A 19,697-nucleotide genomic window follows, 5' to 3' on the forward strand; every position below is an offset into this window, starting at 1 on the left:
CAGTAATAGGATTAAAACCTTTTACAACATCACAATTTGATTCACACAGAAAATGTCCATCGTGCTCTGAGCAGAGACAGGAAGAGAGAGAGAGAGAGAGAGAGAGAGAGCGAGAGAGCGAGAGAGACAGAGCGAGAGAGAGCGAGAGAGAGAGAGAGAGAGAGAGAGGAAACGAGATTGGTATTTTGCATGAAGAGAGGAGTAATGGCATAGAAAGGCGCTGCTAAATGTGCTGCTCGTACTAATAACTCATTTTTCACGACACATGAAGCCTGAAGTAACGAGTGAAGAGGAGCAGCTGAAATTAAAAGTGACTGAGCTCCTTCACACAGTGATGAGCTGCAGCTCCTGCGTTCTGTCTTGGATCTAAATCTGTCGCTATCTTTCCTATTTTCAGATCATCTGGAGTCAACTTCCAGCTTTTTTTATTTCGATTCTTCACACAGTGGAATTATTTTTCTAACAAAGGCTTGTCAAGCACAAATACTGCCAGGATGTGGTCTTGCATCACAGACTTCTTCACCTATGAAACCACTAAGTCGGTGGTTGTGAAAAGTTGGACTATTGGAATCATCAACCGTGTTGTCCAGCTCCTCATCATCACTTACTTCATTGGGTGAGTGTTTGCTTGGACTTGGACAGTACCGACATTTATCTGGTTGAATAAAACATCATAACACAAACATGTATTTTAAAGGCTTTGCTGTTCAGTGTTCTGGATTAGTTGTTACATTAGGAAGGTTTAATTCTTCACTTTATTACTTTATATTTTATTATCTTTATAAAGCCACAGTTGTGTTGGTTAAATACATCGTTCATGTTTTACATAAAACCTCTTTGTTACTAGGAAAAGTAACCCATTCACTCAGCTGTAAAAGAAAGCTAACGAAGCATGCTTAATCATCCAAGTAAGGAAACCCCAAAAAGTTGATTTGGCTCATTTGAACGTAGCATTTTGAATGGTCATGATCATGAAACTGAGCTCACGAGCCATTGTTAGTCAGTGTACTAGGTTTGGTCTTCATACAGATGTACTGTAAATCTAACAAACCTTCATGTATTACTACAGTTTGTGGCTCTGAGAGTTAGTGTCTCAGTCCGAGTACTTAGGAATTACAACTGATTACTCGCTCTAATTTAAACGTCAGCAACTGGTGAAAAAATTGAAATTGAAACTTGATCCTTTTCGTCATTTGAGGCAAGAAAGATGTGATTTGTATGCATGCATGCTCTGCTTATGCTGGATTCTGTTCATCGTGAGCTTCCTTACACACTCTAAACCTCTTACTGTCGGGTTGGGTGGTTATGTCGTAGACTCAACCTCTGGTATGTTCTTATTTATCAGGCTATTCTTATTTACAAACTAGCACCCATCAAAAAAGTATGGGAAGCTACTGTTTTGGGTGCCAAGAATTGTTCTTCTTTCTCAGAGATTCACAGTAAATTTGGAAAAAGAGCATGCAGCTCCTTCCTCCTGGAATCAGCTGGGGAACCAACTGGTCTCACTCAATGAATTTAAAGTAAATGTAAACAACTTGAATGCAGTTAATTCAGGCTCTTTGACTGTGCTTTACTGTTGTATGGATATGCATGCTCTATTAGTTTATGCAACGCATGATTGTCCTGCTGTCCGTCTTGGCCAGGTAAAAGAGATTTTTAATGTGAAGAGTTTGTCGTTTTCCTGTTTTCATAAAGGTAAAAATAATAATAGCAATACTGTGGAGAACAGTCAGAATTGTTCTTTTGGTCCATAGCTGATGAAAAATGGAAATAGCTTCTTGGTCTGAAAGTACCTTGAACATGAATTATTTGTAGTAGCCAGCAGGGGGCAGAATCCTCTGGTTCTGAAAAGACTTGTACATATTTTCCTGTGACTGTAGAGGTCAACAAACAGGATTGTCCAGTCCCACTGGCTAATGTCTTGCAATTAAGAAGTAATTAGCCTCTGAGCATGTGGTGTCCACACTTACCCTGCCTTTTTTTAATCACAGTCTCCAACACTGAGGTGCTGATGTGAACATTCTGAGCTTAGCTTCCTCACTAATGCTTTTCCAACCAGTTACTGTGAGAAGCCACTTTTTTTATGCCCAATTTCTGTTGGAGTCTCTGTCATGCTGGAAGCTAGCCATGTTTCCTCCTTCAAGCACAGGCCGGGGAGGACTGGTGGCAGCTATCTTTTACTCCAGCTCATGAAATAACCAAAGACCCAGACAGGAAGCAGGAGTTTACATTTGGAAGCTTGACTCTAAGCCTCGAATACACTAATTAAAAAACTCTAAAAATAGTTTTGTTTGTTGCTTTCTGTTGCTTATCCCCTTTAATCAGAGTTTCTATTTGAATTCTCTTTTACCTGATTTAATGCTCATTTCAGATAAAATAATTATAGTGGGTGATTAAATTTTCGTATAGGTACTGAAATCAACAGCCTAAACACTGCATTTAATCTATTATTAGACCCAGTTGGCTTTAATCACACTCTGGGCCTCATTCTGACACAAGGCATAGGAAATGGACATTAGTGAATACTGTTTAATGTCTGATCTTTTCTTAATAAAGTTTACATGTGCAAAAATGGACTACAAGAAAAAAAAAAGAGAACCTCAAATCAGAAGTGCTTGACTTCCTTGTACAACTTACAGACACGGGCCTTAAAGCAGATAGCTCTAGAGAGCAAATGGCATCTCACTAATTTAGAAATTCGTTTTTTCTTTCTTTTTAAGGCCATCAGTGAAGATAGGACTTATTTATCACTGAGTGAAGTAAATGAGTACATCTCCAGGTTTCTCGTCAGAGCTGTAACCAGGCTGATGAAAACTCAGAGCGCTGTTCAGCCCAGCATTCCTTTATCCTTAAACAGTAACCACTCCATCAATTTCTTCACAGATAACATTTTAACCATTAAAGAAAGAAATATTGATGACCATCTCACAGACATTATGTCCAAAACTTTCATTACTACTGATATTTATTTAGACTCGTTTTCTTAGATTGTTTGAGTAATTTGATTACTTCCTCCAACATATCTTTTAGACCCCATTCCTACAAGACTGCTCAAAGACATCCCACCATTAACAGCAGGTGTTTCAATATTGACTCATCATATGTAAGAGAATATGCACAAAGCGAATTGTCAGGAAAGAGATGGCTGTTTGGAGACACACCCCTTTTATTAATATTTTGAAAAACAAGTTATGGGTACATATTTGCACATGTGCTGTGCTTCATAAATGAGTAACAAATGTAGTACATAACAGTAACCTACAGCACACCAGAAAAATAGATTCAGACTACCTTTTAGGCTCAGGTGCAGTGACACGGCTTTAACAAGAAGAAAAGTCAGTCATTCACCACCATCTTCCTGCGCACTAAAACCACCAAAGTCCTCTTCTCCAGTGTCGGAAACGAACAGGCTCAGGATGGCTTCGTCATCCACTCTCAGCTTCTTTCCTTCGTTGTCACTTTCAAAACCAAAGATAATCCTCATTGTCATTGTCAGTGTCGGAGTCGAACACCCTCTGAAGGGCCGTGGCGGTGTCCTCCTCTTCATCATGCAGCAGTCCAGCCCTTCGAAATCCGTTGGTGATCGTGGATGTTTAATCCCTTTATCTTAAATATGATCAAAATATCTTTACTCCCTAACTTCTCAATATCACGTGACCAGCTGTCTTATATATCTCTGACCTTCCTTTTATCAATTGTTGAACGAGTAGTTGTAAAACAACTGTTCATCTGTAGATATATGGTTTTGTTGAAGTCAGTCAGAGCTCATCACAGCACAGAAACAGCACTAGTGAAAATACTGAATAATCGTACGGCCTCTGACAGTGGACTCATGCCTGTGCATGTCCTGGTAGACCATCGCTGATCTCAACATTGTACTGCACAGATTAGAACATGCCGTGGGTATGAAGGCCACTGCAGTGGTTTGAATCATGTCTATGTAACAGACTCCAGTGTGTTTATGTAAATGTCTTCTTCACATACCGAGGTTAATTATGGAGTTCCACAGGGTTCTGTGCTGAGACCAGTTGTCTGGCCATCGTGGCTCAAGAGTTGGGAGTTCGCCTTGTAATCGGAAGGTTCTCGACAGTCTCGGTCGTTGTGTCCTTGGGCAAGACACTTCACCTGTTGCCTACTGGTGGTGGTCAGAGGGCCCAGTGGCGCCAGTGTCCGGCAGCCTCGCCTCTGTCAGTGCGCCCCAGGGTGGCTGTGGCTACAATGTAGCTTGCCATCACCAGTGTGTGAATGTGTGTGTGAATGGGTGGATGACTGGATGTGTAAAGCGCTTTGGGGTCCTTAGGGACTAGAAAAGCGCTATATAAATACAGGCCATATTTACATTATTTTACATTATTACTGCTATGCAGATGATACTCAGCTTTATCTGTACATGAAGCCATATGAGACACACCGATTAGTTAAACTACAGAAAAAAACACTAATAGATGAAGAAAACTGAACTGAATTGTTTATGCTAGCGATTCCTTCTTAGACTTAGTCTCTCCTACACCGATTGGCACATAGGATAACTAATGACTTCCAACGACTCCGGTCATTTGTGGTTAGCTCAGCTTCCCAGATGATGCCAACAATGTTCAGATCTTTAATGTCTTCACTTCAGTCTACGACATGGTTGCTCAGTAGCCACTGATGCCTGTCCCAAACCCAGAGGTTAGAAGGAATGGGCATGCACCCCGTAAAAAGTTATCTTGCTACAGAATCAGCTCATGATATCTCGATGTTAGGGATTAGTAGACTCCATTTCTAATTTGATATTAGCTGCTGCTGTTGACTGAAGCCAAAACTGAGCATGAGTATCACGTTCTGTTTTTATTTATTTATTTAACATAACACAAAAGGTTTTTAACCTCCTAAGACCCCAACTCTTCCATGACATGTATTTTTAATTTCTCTTTGATATTTGGACATATTTGGGCCCAATGAATGTAAAAACAAAGAATTACCAGATTCTTTTTTAACCTTATTTTTGTTTTTAAGAAAAATAAGAGCCACATATGAGGATATTCGTTTTAAATTTTGATAGAACAGTAGCAGTATAATGTCCTCGTAAGTGGATGTCAGGCCCATGTAGAGCAAAATTGAGTATTTTAGCCTAAAAACCCCAAAATGTGATGTCCACATATGTGGACGCCAGGTCCTAGGAGGTTAAGCGATGAAAAGGCCTGTACAAAGCATTTCAGAGGGTCGCCAGATTTTTTTTAAAGTTGAAAAATTCCAAACTCTCAGGTGACGTCTTGCAGTTCTGTAAGTAGAACATGCAATAAGTCCAAATGGCTTTGGTGGGAACGGACGCCCATAAACCATCCGTTCTAACATGCAGTCAAAACTGTGAAAGGGTTCATTTTAGACCTAAACAAGATGTTTTATTAAACTGACAGTTTTGCTGCACACACCACAGCAAACAAGCACCAAAGGTAAGAATCCAATAAACCTGAATACTTAGTGAACTCTGTCAGAAAACATGGTTTCCATTGGTAGTATGAATCCTGTTCTCCTGGCTGAAGTCTCACATTTAACAACTTCTGTTTCTTAATGTGGATTTTTGATCTTTATACTGCCTCACTAGAGGCTAAATCACACTGAGAATAATGAGAATAATATGAGAGTAATCACACTTGTCTGCTCTGCAAATTCTCATAGTGACTTCTCAATAGGTAATTCATTTCATTATTTATTTCCAATCAAAAGACCTCAACTCTTAATTATTCTGAAAAGAAAACTCTGAGCTAATGATCACAGATTAGCAGATCTAACTGAATTCCTTTGTAGTGTCTTACAGCGAGCATTTTCAGTGCACTATCCCTGATTGTAGCTAGTGGCAAGAAGGGTTGTTTTTTTAAGTATAATGATGCTTATGATTACATTTTGGCATGCGTCACTCTCTATGTAATGTTTCAGATGGGTGTTTCTCACTGAGAAGGCCTACCAGATTAGAGACACGGCGATTGAATCCTCTGTGATGACCAAGGTCAAAGGCTTTGGAATCTACAATAACAAGGTTATGGATGTAGCAGACTACGTCACTCCTACACAGGTGTGTGTGTATGGACGAATGTAAGGACTGACTGAGTGAAGATGAGATACTGACAGACTGCATTTGTATCTCCTGCAGGGAGCTTCGGTGTTCTGCATCATCACTAAACTGATTACTACAGAGAACCAAGTCCAAGGATACTGTCCTGACGTAAGTCATCATCACCACGACTAACAGATCATCACTCAGTCCTGGGGCTCATTTACTTTACAGATACACAAAGCCAATGTTGGCTACGTGCTAGTTGTAAACACAATGCTTTCCCTTTTGGAAAAAGCAATAGTATCTCACCCTGTACAAAAAAGGACAGCGCTCCATTACTTTAACCAGCTGCTGTGATGTGATATAAAGATATAAAGGAATTTGCTGCATTTCTAACTGAAGTCACGATAAAATATGACTCCTTTCTTATTGTTGGGGATTTTAATATTCATGTGTGCTGTCCAGATAAGCCCATGGTTAAAGACTTTTTGAATCTTACTGATTCTTTTAATTTAGTTCGATGTGTGTCTGCACCCACGCAACAGTGTGGCCACACTCTCGATCTGGTTTTAGCCTACTCATTGCCTGTTTTTAATCTGAAAGTCTCCGATCCTGTTTTCTCTGATCATATGCCGGTTCTGTTTGACATCTCTTTGTCTAGAAATGAATTCAGGGGGCTTGTCCCTGCAAAGACATCTCGTTTGTTAAATTCTTCCACGGCAGCACGGTTCTCCACCTGCTATAATCAGTTCTCCATTCCTGAGACACTCCAATATGTAGAGGAACTGAGTTTTTGGTTTCATACCACTTGTCAGACTGTCTTGGATATTGTTGCTCCTCTAAAAATTAAGCATCCTAAGACAAAGCTTGAACCCTGGTTGAATGATGAAACCCGTGCTGCGAGGCGTGAATGTCGTAGGGCTGAGCGGAGATGGAAAAAAGATAACTTACAGGTCTCTTTACAAAGTTTAAGAGAGTGCTGGGCCTTATATCAGCTTACAATAAAAGAAGCAAAGCGGAAACACTTTGCAAACATTATTATGGTGAATTATCAGAAACCACATATATTGTTTAAGTCAATTGAGACTATTTTAAGCTCTCCCTCTGCTCTTAGTTTTGAGCCTTCACTTGAAATGTGTGAAAGGTTTCTGCACTTCTTTATAAACAAGGTAGCCTCGGCTAGGGCGCAGATTATTTTGCCCACATCTGACCCCTCTGATCTTCCAGTTTGCTCAGCTGTCTTTCAACAGTTTGAGTCGGTTACTCTTGCTCAGCTACAGGAGGTGGTAGTTCATTTAAAGCCTGTAGGCTCACCTTATGATCCTATCCCTCCCCTTTTTCTGAAAGAAGTTTTTTCTACCATAGGTCCAACCATTTTAACCATTTTAAATAGCAGCCTTACTTCAGGTGTGGTTCCAAAGAATTTCAAAGATGCAATTGTGCAACCACTTCTTAAGAAACCTGGGCTAGATACAAACGCTGTTGAGAATTTTAGACCAATATCTAAGCTGCCCTTTTTATCTAAAGTCTTGGAAAAAATTGTATATGACCAATTGATCTCATACTTGAATGCACAAAATGTTCAGGAGATTTTTCAATCTGGTTTTAAAGCAATGCATAGCACTGAATCAGCACTTTTAAGAATTTTTAATGATATATTTTTATCATATGATTCTGGTGAAAGTGTCATTCTCATTTTACTCGATTTAACTGCTGCATTTGACACTGTAGACCATGAAATTTTAATCTCACGTTTGGAGCAGTGGGTCGGTATAACAGGTGTGGCTCTGAAATGGTTCAGGTCTTACTTAACAAACCGAACCTTTTCAGTTCGCTTAGGAAACTGTGAGTCCTCCCGAGCTCCGCTGTCTCATGGAGTACCACAGGGTTCCATTCTGGGCCCTATCCTGTTGTCACTTTATTTACTTCCATTGGGCTCAATTTTTAGAAAACACAGACTCTCGTTTCACTGTTATGCAGATGACTGCCAGATTTATGTTCCTCTTAAAAAGAAAGATGGGTCGTCTGTAAATCGTTTACAAACATGTCTGGAGGACGTCAAGTCGTGGTTGGCGCTAAACTTTCTTTGTTTTAATGGTTCTAAAACTGAAGTAATGGTGTTCAGACCTGCCTCCACTGCTGTTCTGTGTGTTGATTTGCAATCCCTGAAATCATTCTGTAAACCAGAGATTGTTAATCTGGGTTTTAAAATGGATCCTGAGCTTAAGCTTGAAAGCCAGATTGGGTTGGTTGTAAGGTCTAGTTTCTTTCATCTGAGGCAACTGGCCAAAATTAAGCACTTTCTTACGAGACAGCAATTTGAAACAGTAATCCACGCTTTTGTAACCGTTCGGCTGGATTACTGTAATTCTCTTTATTTTGGGGTGAGTCGGTCTTCTGTTTTTCGACTGCAGTTAGTCCAGAATGCTGCTGCACGCCTTTTAACTGGCACTCATAGATACGAGCATATCACCCCAGTTTTATATTCACTTCATTGGCTGCCCGTGCATTTTAGGATCCATTTTAAGATGCTTTTACTTGTTTTTAAATGTTTGTCCAATGCTGCCCCTGTGTACCTCTCTGAGCTTCTTCATCCATACATACCTTCCCGGTCCCTCAGGTCGGCAGACCATCTCCTCCTGAGTGTGCCCAGGACTAATCGTAAGCTCAGAGGGGATCGGGCGTTTGCTGTGGCAGCACCAAAATTGTGGAATGAGTTGCCTTTACATGTTAGACAGGCACCTTCCTTATCTGTTTTTAAATCACGTCTTAAAACATATTTATTTACCTTGGCTTTTAGCACAGCAGGACTTGTTGATGTCTCTTAATACGTTTCTTATTAATTATATTACTTTTAATTTTAAGATATTTTATATGTAATTTAAACTGTTTCTTCTCTGTTTTATATTTGTAGCACTTTGGTCAACATAGTTGGATGTAAAGTGCGTTATAAATAAAGATGCTATGCTATGCTATGCTATGTGAGTGGATTTAGAGAGACGTCGGTGTCAATACAACTGCTGCACATGATGAGAAAATTAAAAATTAATTATAAAATGTATGCACGTATTTGAGGGATGTAAAAAACCAAACACTGTACTGTAAAACAGCTGTGATGCAGCTTTAATGTTCTCTTCACATGTCACTGTATTTTATCCAGAGTGAAAAAAGAAAGTTTCTTTGTACAGACGACAGAAACTGCACAAAGCACATCAATAAGCCGGCAAGTTATGGTGAGATACTTTGTCTTTATCATGCAGTAACAATATTTCACGTTAAAATGATCTGTTGATGACTAGATTTATGTGCATTAATATGTTGAAGTGTTTTACTTTGGACCTTGTACCTGTATTTTCTTTTCTACTCAGGAATTGCTACAGGGAGGTGTGTTCCTTTTAATGCCATGATCAAGACGTGTGAGATTAAGGGTTGGTGTCCTGCTGAGATCGACACCATCAAGCCGTAAGATGATGCTCTGCATGTGGTAAAGAGCTTTTTAGTAGTGATGTGTCGGAAGTGAACGATGCTCCTTATCGCGAGCCGTGGGGTTTTTCTTTCTCTCTCTCTCGCACTTTTTTCCGCTTCACTCCGCATGCAAGCCGTGTGCTTTGCACTGGGCAGAGGGGGGAGGGGCAGTAGTTACACTCGCAGTAGCACAGGAACAGAGCGGGAGGGAAGGAGAGAGAAAGAGAGCCAGGGACAACAACGTCACATTAGAAAGGTATAGTAATCATCCACAACTATTTTCAGTTGCAGATGATAAAGGATTCAGAAAGTTTATTCATGCAGGCCCATATGAGAGAAAATGTGCATCTTCTTTTTGTTTTCATATTATAATTTATATTTAATTGTGTTGTGGTTTGCAGTGTTTTGTGTTGTTTCACTTTAAATTTGTTTAAAAGGAAAAAGCTGAAAATTTTAATAGTTAAAAGTTGAAATGTGAATAGTTGGTTTTTGTATTATATGATTTATTTATTACATTTTATGTGGATTGAATAAATAAAAGTATATTTACGGTACCCTAGAGACAAAGCACATACAAACTCCAAAACATGTAAAAACTGTACAAAAGACAACAGCGGTGCTCCAGAATGCTGGGCGCAGTGGTGAGCGTTTGTTACCTAGTGGCTACACAAGCCAGGAAGTACCAAGTTTGTACGTGCTTTTTGGAGTTTGTACGTGTTTTGTCTCTAGGGGGCACCGCATATATTTATATATAAACATACATAGATAAAACCACTTTTTCTTTTACATTAGTAATTCCTTTTGTGCAAAATTTTATATTATTGTTAATAATAAATTAATTAAAGCAACAAAACAACCTGAAGATCCGGTTCGGAGCTGAAAGAACCGGTTCTCTAAAAAGAGCCGAAAATCCCATCACTACCTTTTAGCAGGCTTTCCCATATGGAAAAGATATTTATAAATCTTATAAAGTTTGTATCTGTCTTGTGTGAAACTTGTACGAAAAGCATACAAGAGTGAAAACAGATATAAGATCCCTAGAAAAATTTGATAAATGAAACTTGTATGTTTTGGATACTTCCTGGAACAATATCTGAAAGTAATGAGAAAGTGGCCACATGAGTAAATCATATAAGCCTTATATGATTCACTATATGAAGTAGGCCACATCTGATGCAAGTTTTTACTATTCCTTTTCAATTCAATTCAATTCAATTTTATTTATATAGCGCCAAATCACAACAAAAGTCGCCTCAAGGCGCTTCATAGATACAGAGAAAAACCCAACAATCATATGACCCCCTATGAGCAGCACTTTGGCGACAGTGGGAAGAAAAAACTTAACAGGAAGAAACCTCCAGCAGAACCAGGCTCAGGGAGAGGCGGGGCCATCTGCTGTGATTGGTTGGGGTGAGAGAAGGAAGACAGGATAAAAGACATGCTGTGGAAGAGAGACAGAGATTAATAACAGATATGATTCAATGCAGAGAGGTCTGTTAATACATAGTGAGTGAGAAAGGTGACTGGAAAGGAAAAACTCAATGCATCATGGGAATCCCCCGGCAGCCTACGTCTATTGCAGCACAACTAAGGGAGGATTCAGGGTCACCTGGTCCAGCCCTAACTATATGCTTTAGCAAAAAGGAAAGTTTGAAGCCTAATCTTGAAAGTAGAGATAGTGTCTGTCTCCTGAATCCAAACTGGAAGCTGGTTCCACAGAAGAGGGGCCTGAAAACTGAAGGCTCTGCCTCCCATTCTACTTTTAAATACTCTAGGAACAACAAGTAGGCCTGCAGAGCGAGAGCGAAGTGCTCTAATAGGGTGATATGGTACTACAAGGTCATTAAGATAAGATGGGGCCTGATTATTTAAGACCTTGTATGTGAGGAGCAGGATTTTGAATTCTGGATTTAACAGGAAGCCAATGAAGGGAAGCCAAAACAGGAGAAATCTGCTCTCTCTTTCTAGTCCCTGTCAGGACTCTTGCTGCAGCATTTTGGATTGAAGGCTTTTCAGGGAGTTTTTAGGACTTTCTGATAATAATGAATTACAGTCGTCCAGCCTGAAAGTAATGAATGCATGAACTAGTTTTTCAGCATCACTCTGAGACAGGATATTTCTAATTTTAGAGATGTTGCACAAATGGAAGAAAGCAGTCTTACATATTTGTTTAATATGTGCGTTGAAGGACATGTCCTGGTCAAAAATGACTCCAAGGTTCCTCACAGTGTTACTGGAGGCCAAGGTAATGCCATCCAGAGTAAGAATCTGGTTAGATACCATATTTCTAAGCTTTTCATGGCCGAGTACAATAACCTCAGTTTGATCTGAATTAAGAAGCAGAAAGTTAGCGGCCATCCAGGTCTTTATGTCTTTAAGACATTCCTGCAGTTTAACTCATTGGTGTGTGTTATCTGGCTTCATGGACAGATAGAGCTGGGTGTCATCTGCATAGCAGTGTAAATGTATGCTATGTCTTCTGATGATGCTGCCTAAGGGAAGCATGTATAATCTAAACAGAATTGGTCCTAGCACTGAACCCTGAGGAACTCCATAATTAACCTCAGTGTGTGAAGAGGACTCTCCATTGACATGCACAAACTGGAGTCTATTAGATAGATATGATACAAACCACTGCAGCACAGTACCTGTAATACCTACAGCATGTTCTAATCGCTCTAATAGGATATTATGGTCGACAGTATCGAACGCTGCACTGAGGTCTAGCAGGACAAGCACAGAGATGAGTCCACTGTCAGAGGCCATAAGAAGATCATTTGTAACCTTCACTAAAGCTGTTTCTGTGCTGTGATGAGCTCTGAAACCTGACTGAAACTCTTCAAATAAACCTCTGCAGATGATCTGTTAGCTGTTTGACAACTACTCTTTCAAGGATGTTTGATATAAAGGAAGGTTGGAGATTGGCCTATAATTAGCTAAGACTGCTGGGTCTAGAGATGCTTTTTGAGTAAAGGTTTAACTACAGCCAGCTTGAAGGCCTGTGGTACATAGCCGATTATTAGAGATAGGTTGATCATATTTAAGATCGAAGCATTAATTAATGGCAGGACTTCTTTGAGCAGTTTTGTAGGAATGGGGTCTAAAAGACACGTTGATGGTTTGGAGGAAGTAATTATTGAAGTTAACTCAGAAAGATCAATTAGAGAAAAAGAGTCTAACTTAACATCAATGGTACTAAGAGTAGCTGTAGATAATATTACATCTGTGGGATGATTATTGGTAATTTTTTCTCTAATGATAAAAATGTTATTTGTGAAGAAGTTCATGAAGTCATTACTAGTTAACGTTAAAGGGATGGTTGGCTCAACAGAGCTCTGACTGTTTGTCAGCCTGGCTACAGTGCTGAAGAGAAACCTGGGGTTGTTCTTATTTTCTTCAATCAGTGATGAATAGTAAGATGTTCTGGCTTTGCGGAGGGCTTTCTTATAAAGCAACAAACTATTTCTCCAGGCTAAATGATGATCCTCTAAATTTGTGACATGCCATTTCCTCTCCAGATTACGAGTCGTCTGCTTTAGGCTACGTGTTTGAGAATTATTCCACAGAGTCAGGTACTTCTGATTAGAGACCTTAGTTTTCACCGGAGCTACAGTATCCAGAGTTGTACGTAGTGAGGAGGTGAAATTATTAACAAGATAATCGACCTCTGTTGGGGTAGCGTTCAGATAGCTGCTCTGCTCTGTGTTGGTACAGGGCATTGAAGATGATAACAGTGGGTGGATTATATTCTTAAACTTAGTTACAGCGCTTTCAGAAAGACATCTACTGTGATAAAGTCTACTTTCCACCACTGTGTAATCAATTATTGTAAATGTAAATGTTATCAGGAAATGATCAGACAGGAGAGGGTTTTCAGGAAACACTGTTAAATGTTCAGTTTCTATGCCATATGTTAAAACAAGATCTAGAGTGTGATTAAAGTGGTGGGTGGGTTCTTTTACATTTTGACAGAAGCCAATTGAGTCTAATAACAGATTAAATGCCATGTTGAGGCTGTCATTTTAGCATCTACATGGATGTTAAAATCACCCACAATAATTATTTTATCTGAGCTCAGAACTAAATTAGATATAAAGTCTGAGAAATCAGACAGAAACTCTGTGTAAGGCCCAGGTGGACGATAGATGATAACAAGTAAGACTGGTTTCTGAGTTTTACAGCTGGGGTGGACGAGGCTAAGCATCAGGCTTTCAAATGAATTAAAAGTCTGTCTTGGTCTTTCATTAATTAATAGGCTGGTGTGAAAAATTGCTGCCACACCTCCCCCTCGGTCTGTGCTTCGAGATTTCTGATAGTTAGAATGACTCGGGGGTGTTGATTCATTTAAACTAACATAATCATCCTGCTGCAACCAGGTTTCTGTAAGGCAGAGTAAATCGATTTGTTGATCAATTATTAAGTCATGTACTAACAGAGACTTGGAGGAGAGAGACCTAATATTTAATAATCCACATTTCACTGTTTTACTCTTTGGTACAGATGTGGATACTGTATTGTTCTTTCTTTGTAATTGTTTATGTTTAAGTTGTTTGTTGCTGGTTTTTAGTTTGTTTTTTGTCTGTTTGGGAGCTGACACAGTCTCTATGGAGATGGGTTTTTGGGGGGGTAGCAGGAGGAGAGAAGCTGCAGAGAGGCGTGTAAGACTGCAACTCTGCTTCCTGGTCCCAACTCTGGATAGTCATATTTTGGGGGGTTTAATAAATTTGTCCATATTTCTAGAAATGAGAGCTGCTCCATCCAAAGTGGGATGGATGCCGTCTCTCCTAACAAGACCAGGTTTCCTCCAGAAGGTTTGCCAATTATCTATGAAGCCCACATCGTTTCTGGGACACCACTCAGACAGCCAGCAATTTAAGGAGAACATGCGGCTAAACATGTCACTCCTGGTCTGATTGGGGAGGGGACCAGAGAAAACTACAGAGTCCGACATTGTTTTAGCAAAGTTACACACCGATTCAATATTGATTTTAGTGACCTCCGATTGGCGTAACCGGGTGTCGTTACTGCCGACGTGAATTATGATTTTACTGAATTTATGTTTACCCTTAGCCAGCAGTTTTAAATTTCCTTCAATGTCGCCTGCTCTGGCCCCTGGAAGACAATTGACTATGGTTGCCGGTGTCTCTAGCTTCACATGTCTGAGAACAGAATCACCAATTACCAGAGTTTGACCCCCGGCGGGTGTGTCGCCGAGTGGGGAAAAATGGTTAGACACATGAACGGGTTGGTGGTGTACCTGGGGCTTCTGTTTAGGACTATGCTTCCTCCTCACCGTCATCCAGCCGCCCTCTTTCCCCAGCTGCTTGGGGTCTGCCGGGAAACAGCTAGCGGGGCCTACGCTATCTTCGGCTGCACCAGCTACAGGGGCCTGGCTAGCTACGGGTGAATGAAGGGTTCGAATCAGAGTCTCCAATTCAGTAATCCTGGCCTCCAGAGCTGCAAATATGCTACATTTGTTACAGATATCATTACTGCTAAAGGAGGCCGAGGAGTAACTAAACATCTGACACAATGAGCAGGAAAGTGCAGGAGGGACAGGTGAAGTAGCCATGGTGCTAACGAGTCGGCTACGAGCTAAGCTAAGCTAGCGAAACACCAAAGACACAGTGAGCTGGTAGGCGTACACCCGCTCTGACTGCTATGCTTATAAAAACACTGACAGTGTGAGAGGTCGGATGATCTGATATCCTCGTGTTGGTGTTGTTCCCAGACCATCATGAAAATGTTGTTCCAGGTTCAACATTGCAAGTGACCAATCACATTGTTGTGACGTTATTCCTTTGCGCGCCAAGCCATTCGTGAATTTATGAAATTCCAATGTTGCAAGGACAATATTAATTCTGCTTACTGTTTATTAAAGGGTTACGGTTAGGGTTAGGGTCAGGGTCCGTTGATCGGCGGACAGAGGCGGTTTCACGCAGCTTAAGTACAGTTTTTTGTTTTACGCCGGTTTTTCCCGAAGTCACAAAGGTATGACGTCACAACATTCTGATTGGTCACTTGCAATGTTGATCCTGGAACAACATTTAGTATGATGATCTGGGAACAACACCAACACGAGGATATCAGATCAACCGTGAGAGGTCACAGTTATCCTGATAGCAAGAACAATTCTGCAACACTATGATCCATGACCAGTGAGACCAATGCTCACTGGTCAGTGTTGAAACTGACCTCCCAGCCCATTGTTCCTTCAGTGCTGCTAGTTTCAGTCATCATGCAAATGTCCCGTTTATAAGGTTGGAAACCTGCAGTCAGCTGAGACTGAAGATGAAACGTTTCTCAAACATCCAGATGAACAGAATCAGAGACAAGTTTTATAAATCACTAACTTTGGTCCACCAGTGTAAACGAGGGGGGAAAATAGACTTTTAAAAAAAATATTTCAGCACCCCTACTGTAGTGTCTGTAACACTATTAAACTGCAGTTTTGTGTATTATATTTTTCTAGCTTTATTTTTATAGAAATGCAGAGTTTTGTTGGCCGATTCTGTTTTCCAACGTTTTTGTTAGTGTGACCAACCAGTTTGTGTTTATACTGGTTTTCTTTCTAATAACTAGAAGGAAATATGCTTATCTTTAGTGTAAGGTATTATTTTCATAGCTAAAGTAATGATTAGAATTACAACTTTGCCAAACTGCAGCAGGTTATAGATTTTTCTGCTTTCATCCGTCTTATTTTACCTCACCCAACAAAAGCAGTTGCAGCAGATTTATGTAGCAACATTTGTATCACATACCTACAAGATGCCTTAAAAGATACCTGTTTCTCTTTTTCATTCGTGTCTTTCATTTTCCTCATAACTGGATCCTTTATCTCAGGGGCGGGGCAATCCACTGTCCTGCAGGTTTTAGATGTCCCCCTGGGACGGCACACCTGAGGCTTGGAGTTCCCCACACCTGCTTTATCTTATTGATTATTTGTGCTAGCCTGTGGCTGGCTTCAAGCTCCAGCTTTAGTTTTAGCCACTTTGCATTTTTTAGCAATTAAAATAACCATGTTCAGCTGCATGAGTATAATATCTGATTAGGTTTGTTCTTATGAACATTATCACAGTGGTTCCCCTGCATTTTACTTTGGTCTGTGCATCTTCACTCACAGTGAAGAGCTTCCACACTAAGGACATATCAGTGCGTGCACGGCTATTTGCATGGGCTGCTGTGTGGGTGCTGTGCATGCATGAAATGGATGAGCTAATAATTGGACAAGCATGATACAAGCGAGCCGGTCACCAGCCGAGAACATCGTCCGGTTCTCGTCCCCGGCAGTCAGTCGGTGCATTTTTTAATTAAATATATGTTAAGTAAATTCTGTCTTTCCTGTGACTCTGTGTGACGTTTTCATGTTTGTCTGTTCTCCCCTATGCAGCACACCAATGATGGAAACAGAAAATTTCACCATCTTCATCAAAAACAGCATCCGCTTCCCGACCTTCAACTACACCAAGTATCACACACCCTTATATGTTGACATTAAGGCTCGTCTGGAACATCTGTTTGTTTGTTTAACAAGGACAAATTATTCTGTTTTCACATTATTGCTCACTTTAATGAAGAAATGTTATATTCAGACTACTGAGTTGTGAAGAGAACGCTTTATCCCCGATAACTGTCACTCTGAATGCACTGGCACTAACACTGGAGTTGACATTTGCAAAGCATTCAATGCAAAACACTGTCAGCTCTGCATTCAAGCCAAGGATGCAAAATGAATATGAATCAGTGTTGATATAACTGCACAGTACCGCCAATTTAAAGGGAAAATTAAGGACTGTGAATAGATGGAGAGATCAGTTTCACTGAGCAGGAAAGGGTTCTGCTGTTTTTGCAGGGATGAAACCCCAACAGGTGACATTAATTAGCTAGCATTAGCATCTGTGTAATTCACTGTTTCACTCATGCTTCAATGTAAAGTGTAATGTTAGCCAAGCACCAGACTGAGCAACGGCAGCCTGCTCTGACAGGATGAGACACACTGGCTAATTCAGTTGAAAGCTGTTATGTCGTTATCACAGAGAAGTGTGTGCTACAGGAGGAGTCTCCATCTTTGTGCATACTTGTCACGTCTCAGATCATCAGACACATTTTATATTAGCCAAAGATAACTTGTGTGAATACAAAATGAGGTTTTTAATGATTGTTTCTTTTATAAATGTAACAAAACCGTTCAAAACTGGCCTGTGTGGAGAAAATCGCCCACTAAACCTAATAACTGGTTTTGCTACGTTGGCAGCAAGGCTTGGAATGAAGAGTTTGTGATAACTGGTCACACTAAAGCATCTCAATCTGGCAGAAGTCGGGAATTTGACTTGGTGTTCAGAGAATGACTTCCTGGTGTGTTTTGGATGTCCTGCTTGCACCGAGTGCACAGCTTGTTGGCTGAATAGTCTGCTTCAGGACTTTTTGGTAGTGACCAGACCATCACACCACCATCACCACTATGTTTGATGTGTATTTTACAAAATGCACATCATACCAAACCTTTAATGGGATGCAAACCTTCCAAAAGAAATACAATCTTTGCACCACCCCTTGAAAATTGCTTTGTAACCCTTTCCACACTGACAGATATCAATGACTTTGATTCTGAGCTGTTTCTTTAGGTACTGGCATGCTGCTGTTTGAGAACTCTTAGGCTACTTCACTTTGTTAGACAGGTAATCAGGTAATTTCTTGAATCAACAGTTCTGGCTTTAATCAGATTTGAGTCGAACAAAGTGAACTCTGCTTTCCAAAAGAAGCGGTTAACCACAGTAGTACATAATCGAACAACATTTATCCTCCGATTAATAAAATCATGACTTAAACAACACATTTTGTATTCAGTCAAGTTATGTTTGTCTAATATTACATTTTTTGATGATCCGAAACATGCAAGTGTGACAAATATGAAGCAACTTGAAAATAAGAAAGGGGGCAAATACTTTTTCATGTCACTGTATCTGTTCAGAGTTAAGCCACAATTATACTTTTGTAAAAGTCAATCTGAAAATGGCACAATTATAGTTCAGAGACGCTTTGGCATGTGGCCATTATGCACAGCTGTAGCATGTACTTTTTGGTGATCATTTGGTGACATTACTGAAGTCATTTGCAAACCACAACATGCAGTAATATTTTAGACATTTTCATTTAAGACAAAGGACTTTGTACCAGGCCAACTGAGAGGAAATGTACTTGTCCAAAGGGCAGGTGCCACAAAAGTTAGTGTCGAGCCCAGAAATGATTAAATCTTACTGTTAGAATGATTGTCATATTTAAGGCTGACATATTGATGTGTTTGTTGGCAGAGGGAACTTCCTTCCTAACATCACGAAAAAATATATCAGTGAGTGTAACTTTGACATGGTCAACAACACCTACTGCCCGATCTTCAGAGTGGGAGATGTCGTCCGCTACGCCCAGCAGAACTTCACTAATCTGGCAGAACATGTACAGACCAAGCCTGTGTGTGTGTGTGTGTGTGTGTGTGTGTGTGTGTGGGGGGGGTCCACTGGTTTTGGTGGGATTTTACCAGGATGGAAACTGACTTACGAGTGCTGGTTAGCTATTGCTTTACTTCAGTTTTATGCAGCCCTAACTATAAGCTTTATAAAGAAAAAACTTAATAAAGCCTAATTTTAGAAGCAGATGAGGGACTCTCTCCTGAACACAAACTGAAAGCTTGTTCCACAGGAGAAGAGCCTCATAGCTAACAGGTCTGCCTCCCATTTAACTTTTAGAAACTCTAGGAACCACAAGTCAGCCTCCAACCTGTTTGGTAGTGAATAGTCTTTAAGAGGCTTCATAGTTTCATAGTGCAAATGCAAACAGAAAGCAGACCTTAAAAGTAGTTCTTGGAGGAGCTGCTACCAGGTCGTTGCCCACAGGTGCTGCAGGGAGTCAGCTGAACTAACCCAGTGACTGAAAAGGAAGTCGTTTACATGTGTCAAAGTAGCAAGACTGGACCTGAAGTGATTGTGTCACTTACACAATAAAGCCTGTATGTACTTCTGTCAGGGAGGAGTGATTGGAATAAAGATCGGCTGGATGTGCGATCTGGACAAGTCGGATGACCACTGTAACCCCTCGTACTCATTCACCCGACTGGATGCTATGTCACAGAACAACACTGTCTCACCTGGCTACAATTTCAGGTATTAATGCCAAGAAATATGCAGACTCTGACTGACCA

At 40.4% G+C, this 19,697-nt stretch overlaps 1 protein-coding gene across 2 annotated transcripts in view; it reads left to right on the forward strand.

The window, feature by feature from the left end:
• The first annotated feature begins 206 nt into the window (after positions 1 to 206).
• The window catches only part of p2rx3b (purinergic receptor P2X, ligand-gated ion channel, 3b), a 37,603-nt gene continuing 18,112 nt past the window's right edge, over positions 207 to 19,697 (forward strand). The window contains exons 1-9 of one of the 2 annotated variants that reach the window (XM_026172151.1): positions 207 to 310; positions 398 to 616; positions 5,920 to 6,055; positions 6,134 to 6,205; positions 9,198 to 9,270; positions 9,406 to 9,499; positions 16,893 to 16,970; positions 18,814 to 18,955; positions 19,523 to 19,659. In XM_026172151.1, the coding sequence (XP_026027936.1) occupies positions 495 to 616; positions 5,920 to 6,055; positions 6,134 to 6,205; positions 9,198 to 9,270; positions 9,406 to 9,499; positions 16,893 to 16,970; positions 18,814 to 18,955; positions 19,523 to 19,659 (854 nt within the window). In that variant the 5' untranslated portion in view covers positions 207 to 310; positions 398 to 494. Of the gene's footprint in view, positions 617 to 5,919; positions 6,056 to 6,133; positions 6,206 to 9,197; positions 9,271 to 9,405; positions 9,500 to 16,892; positions 16,971 to 18,813; positions 18,956 to 19,522; positions 19,660 to 19,697 lie in introns of both variants that reach the window. The other variant, XM_026172150.1, reaches the window with a different exon arrangement.

This window comes from Astatotilapia calliptera, chromosome 6, assembly GCF_900246225.1.
Source record: "Astatotilapia calliptera chromosome 6, fAstCal1.2, whole genome shotgun sequence".
NCBI classification, from domain to species: Eukaryota; Metazoa; Chordata; class Actinopteri; order Cichliformes; family Cichlidae; genus Astatotilapia; species Astatotilapia calliptera.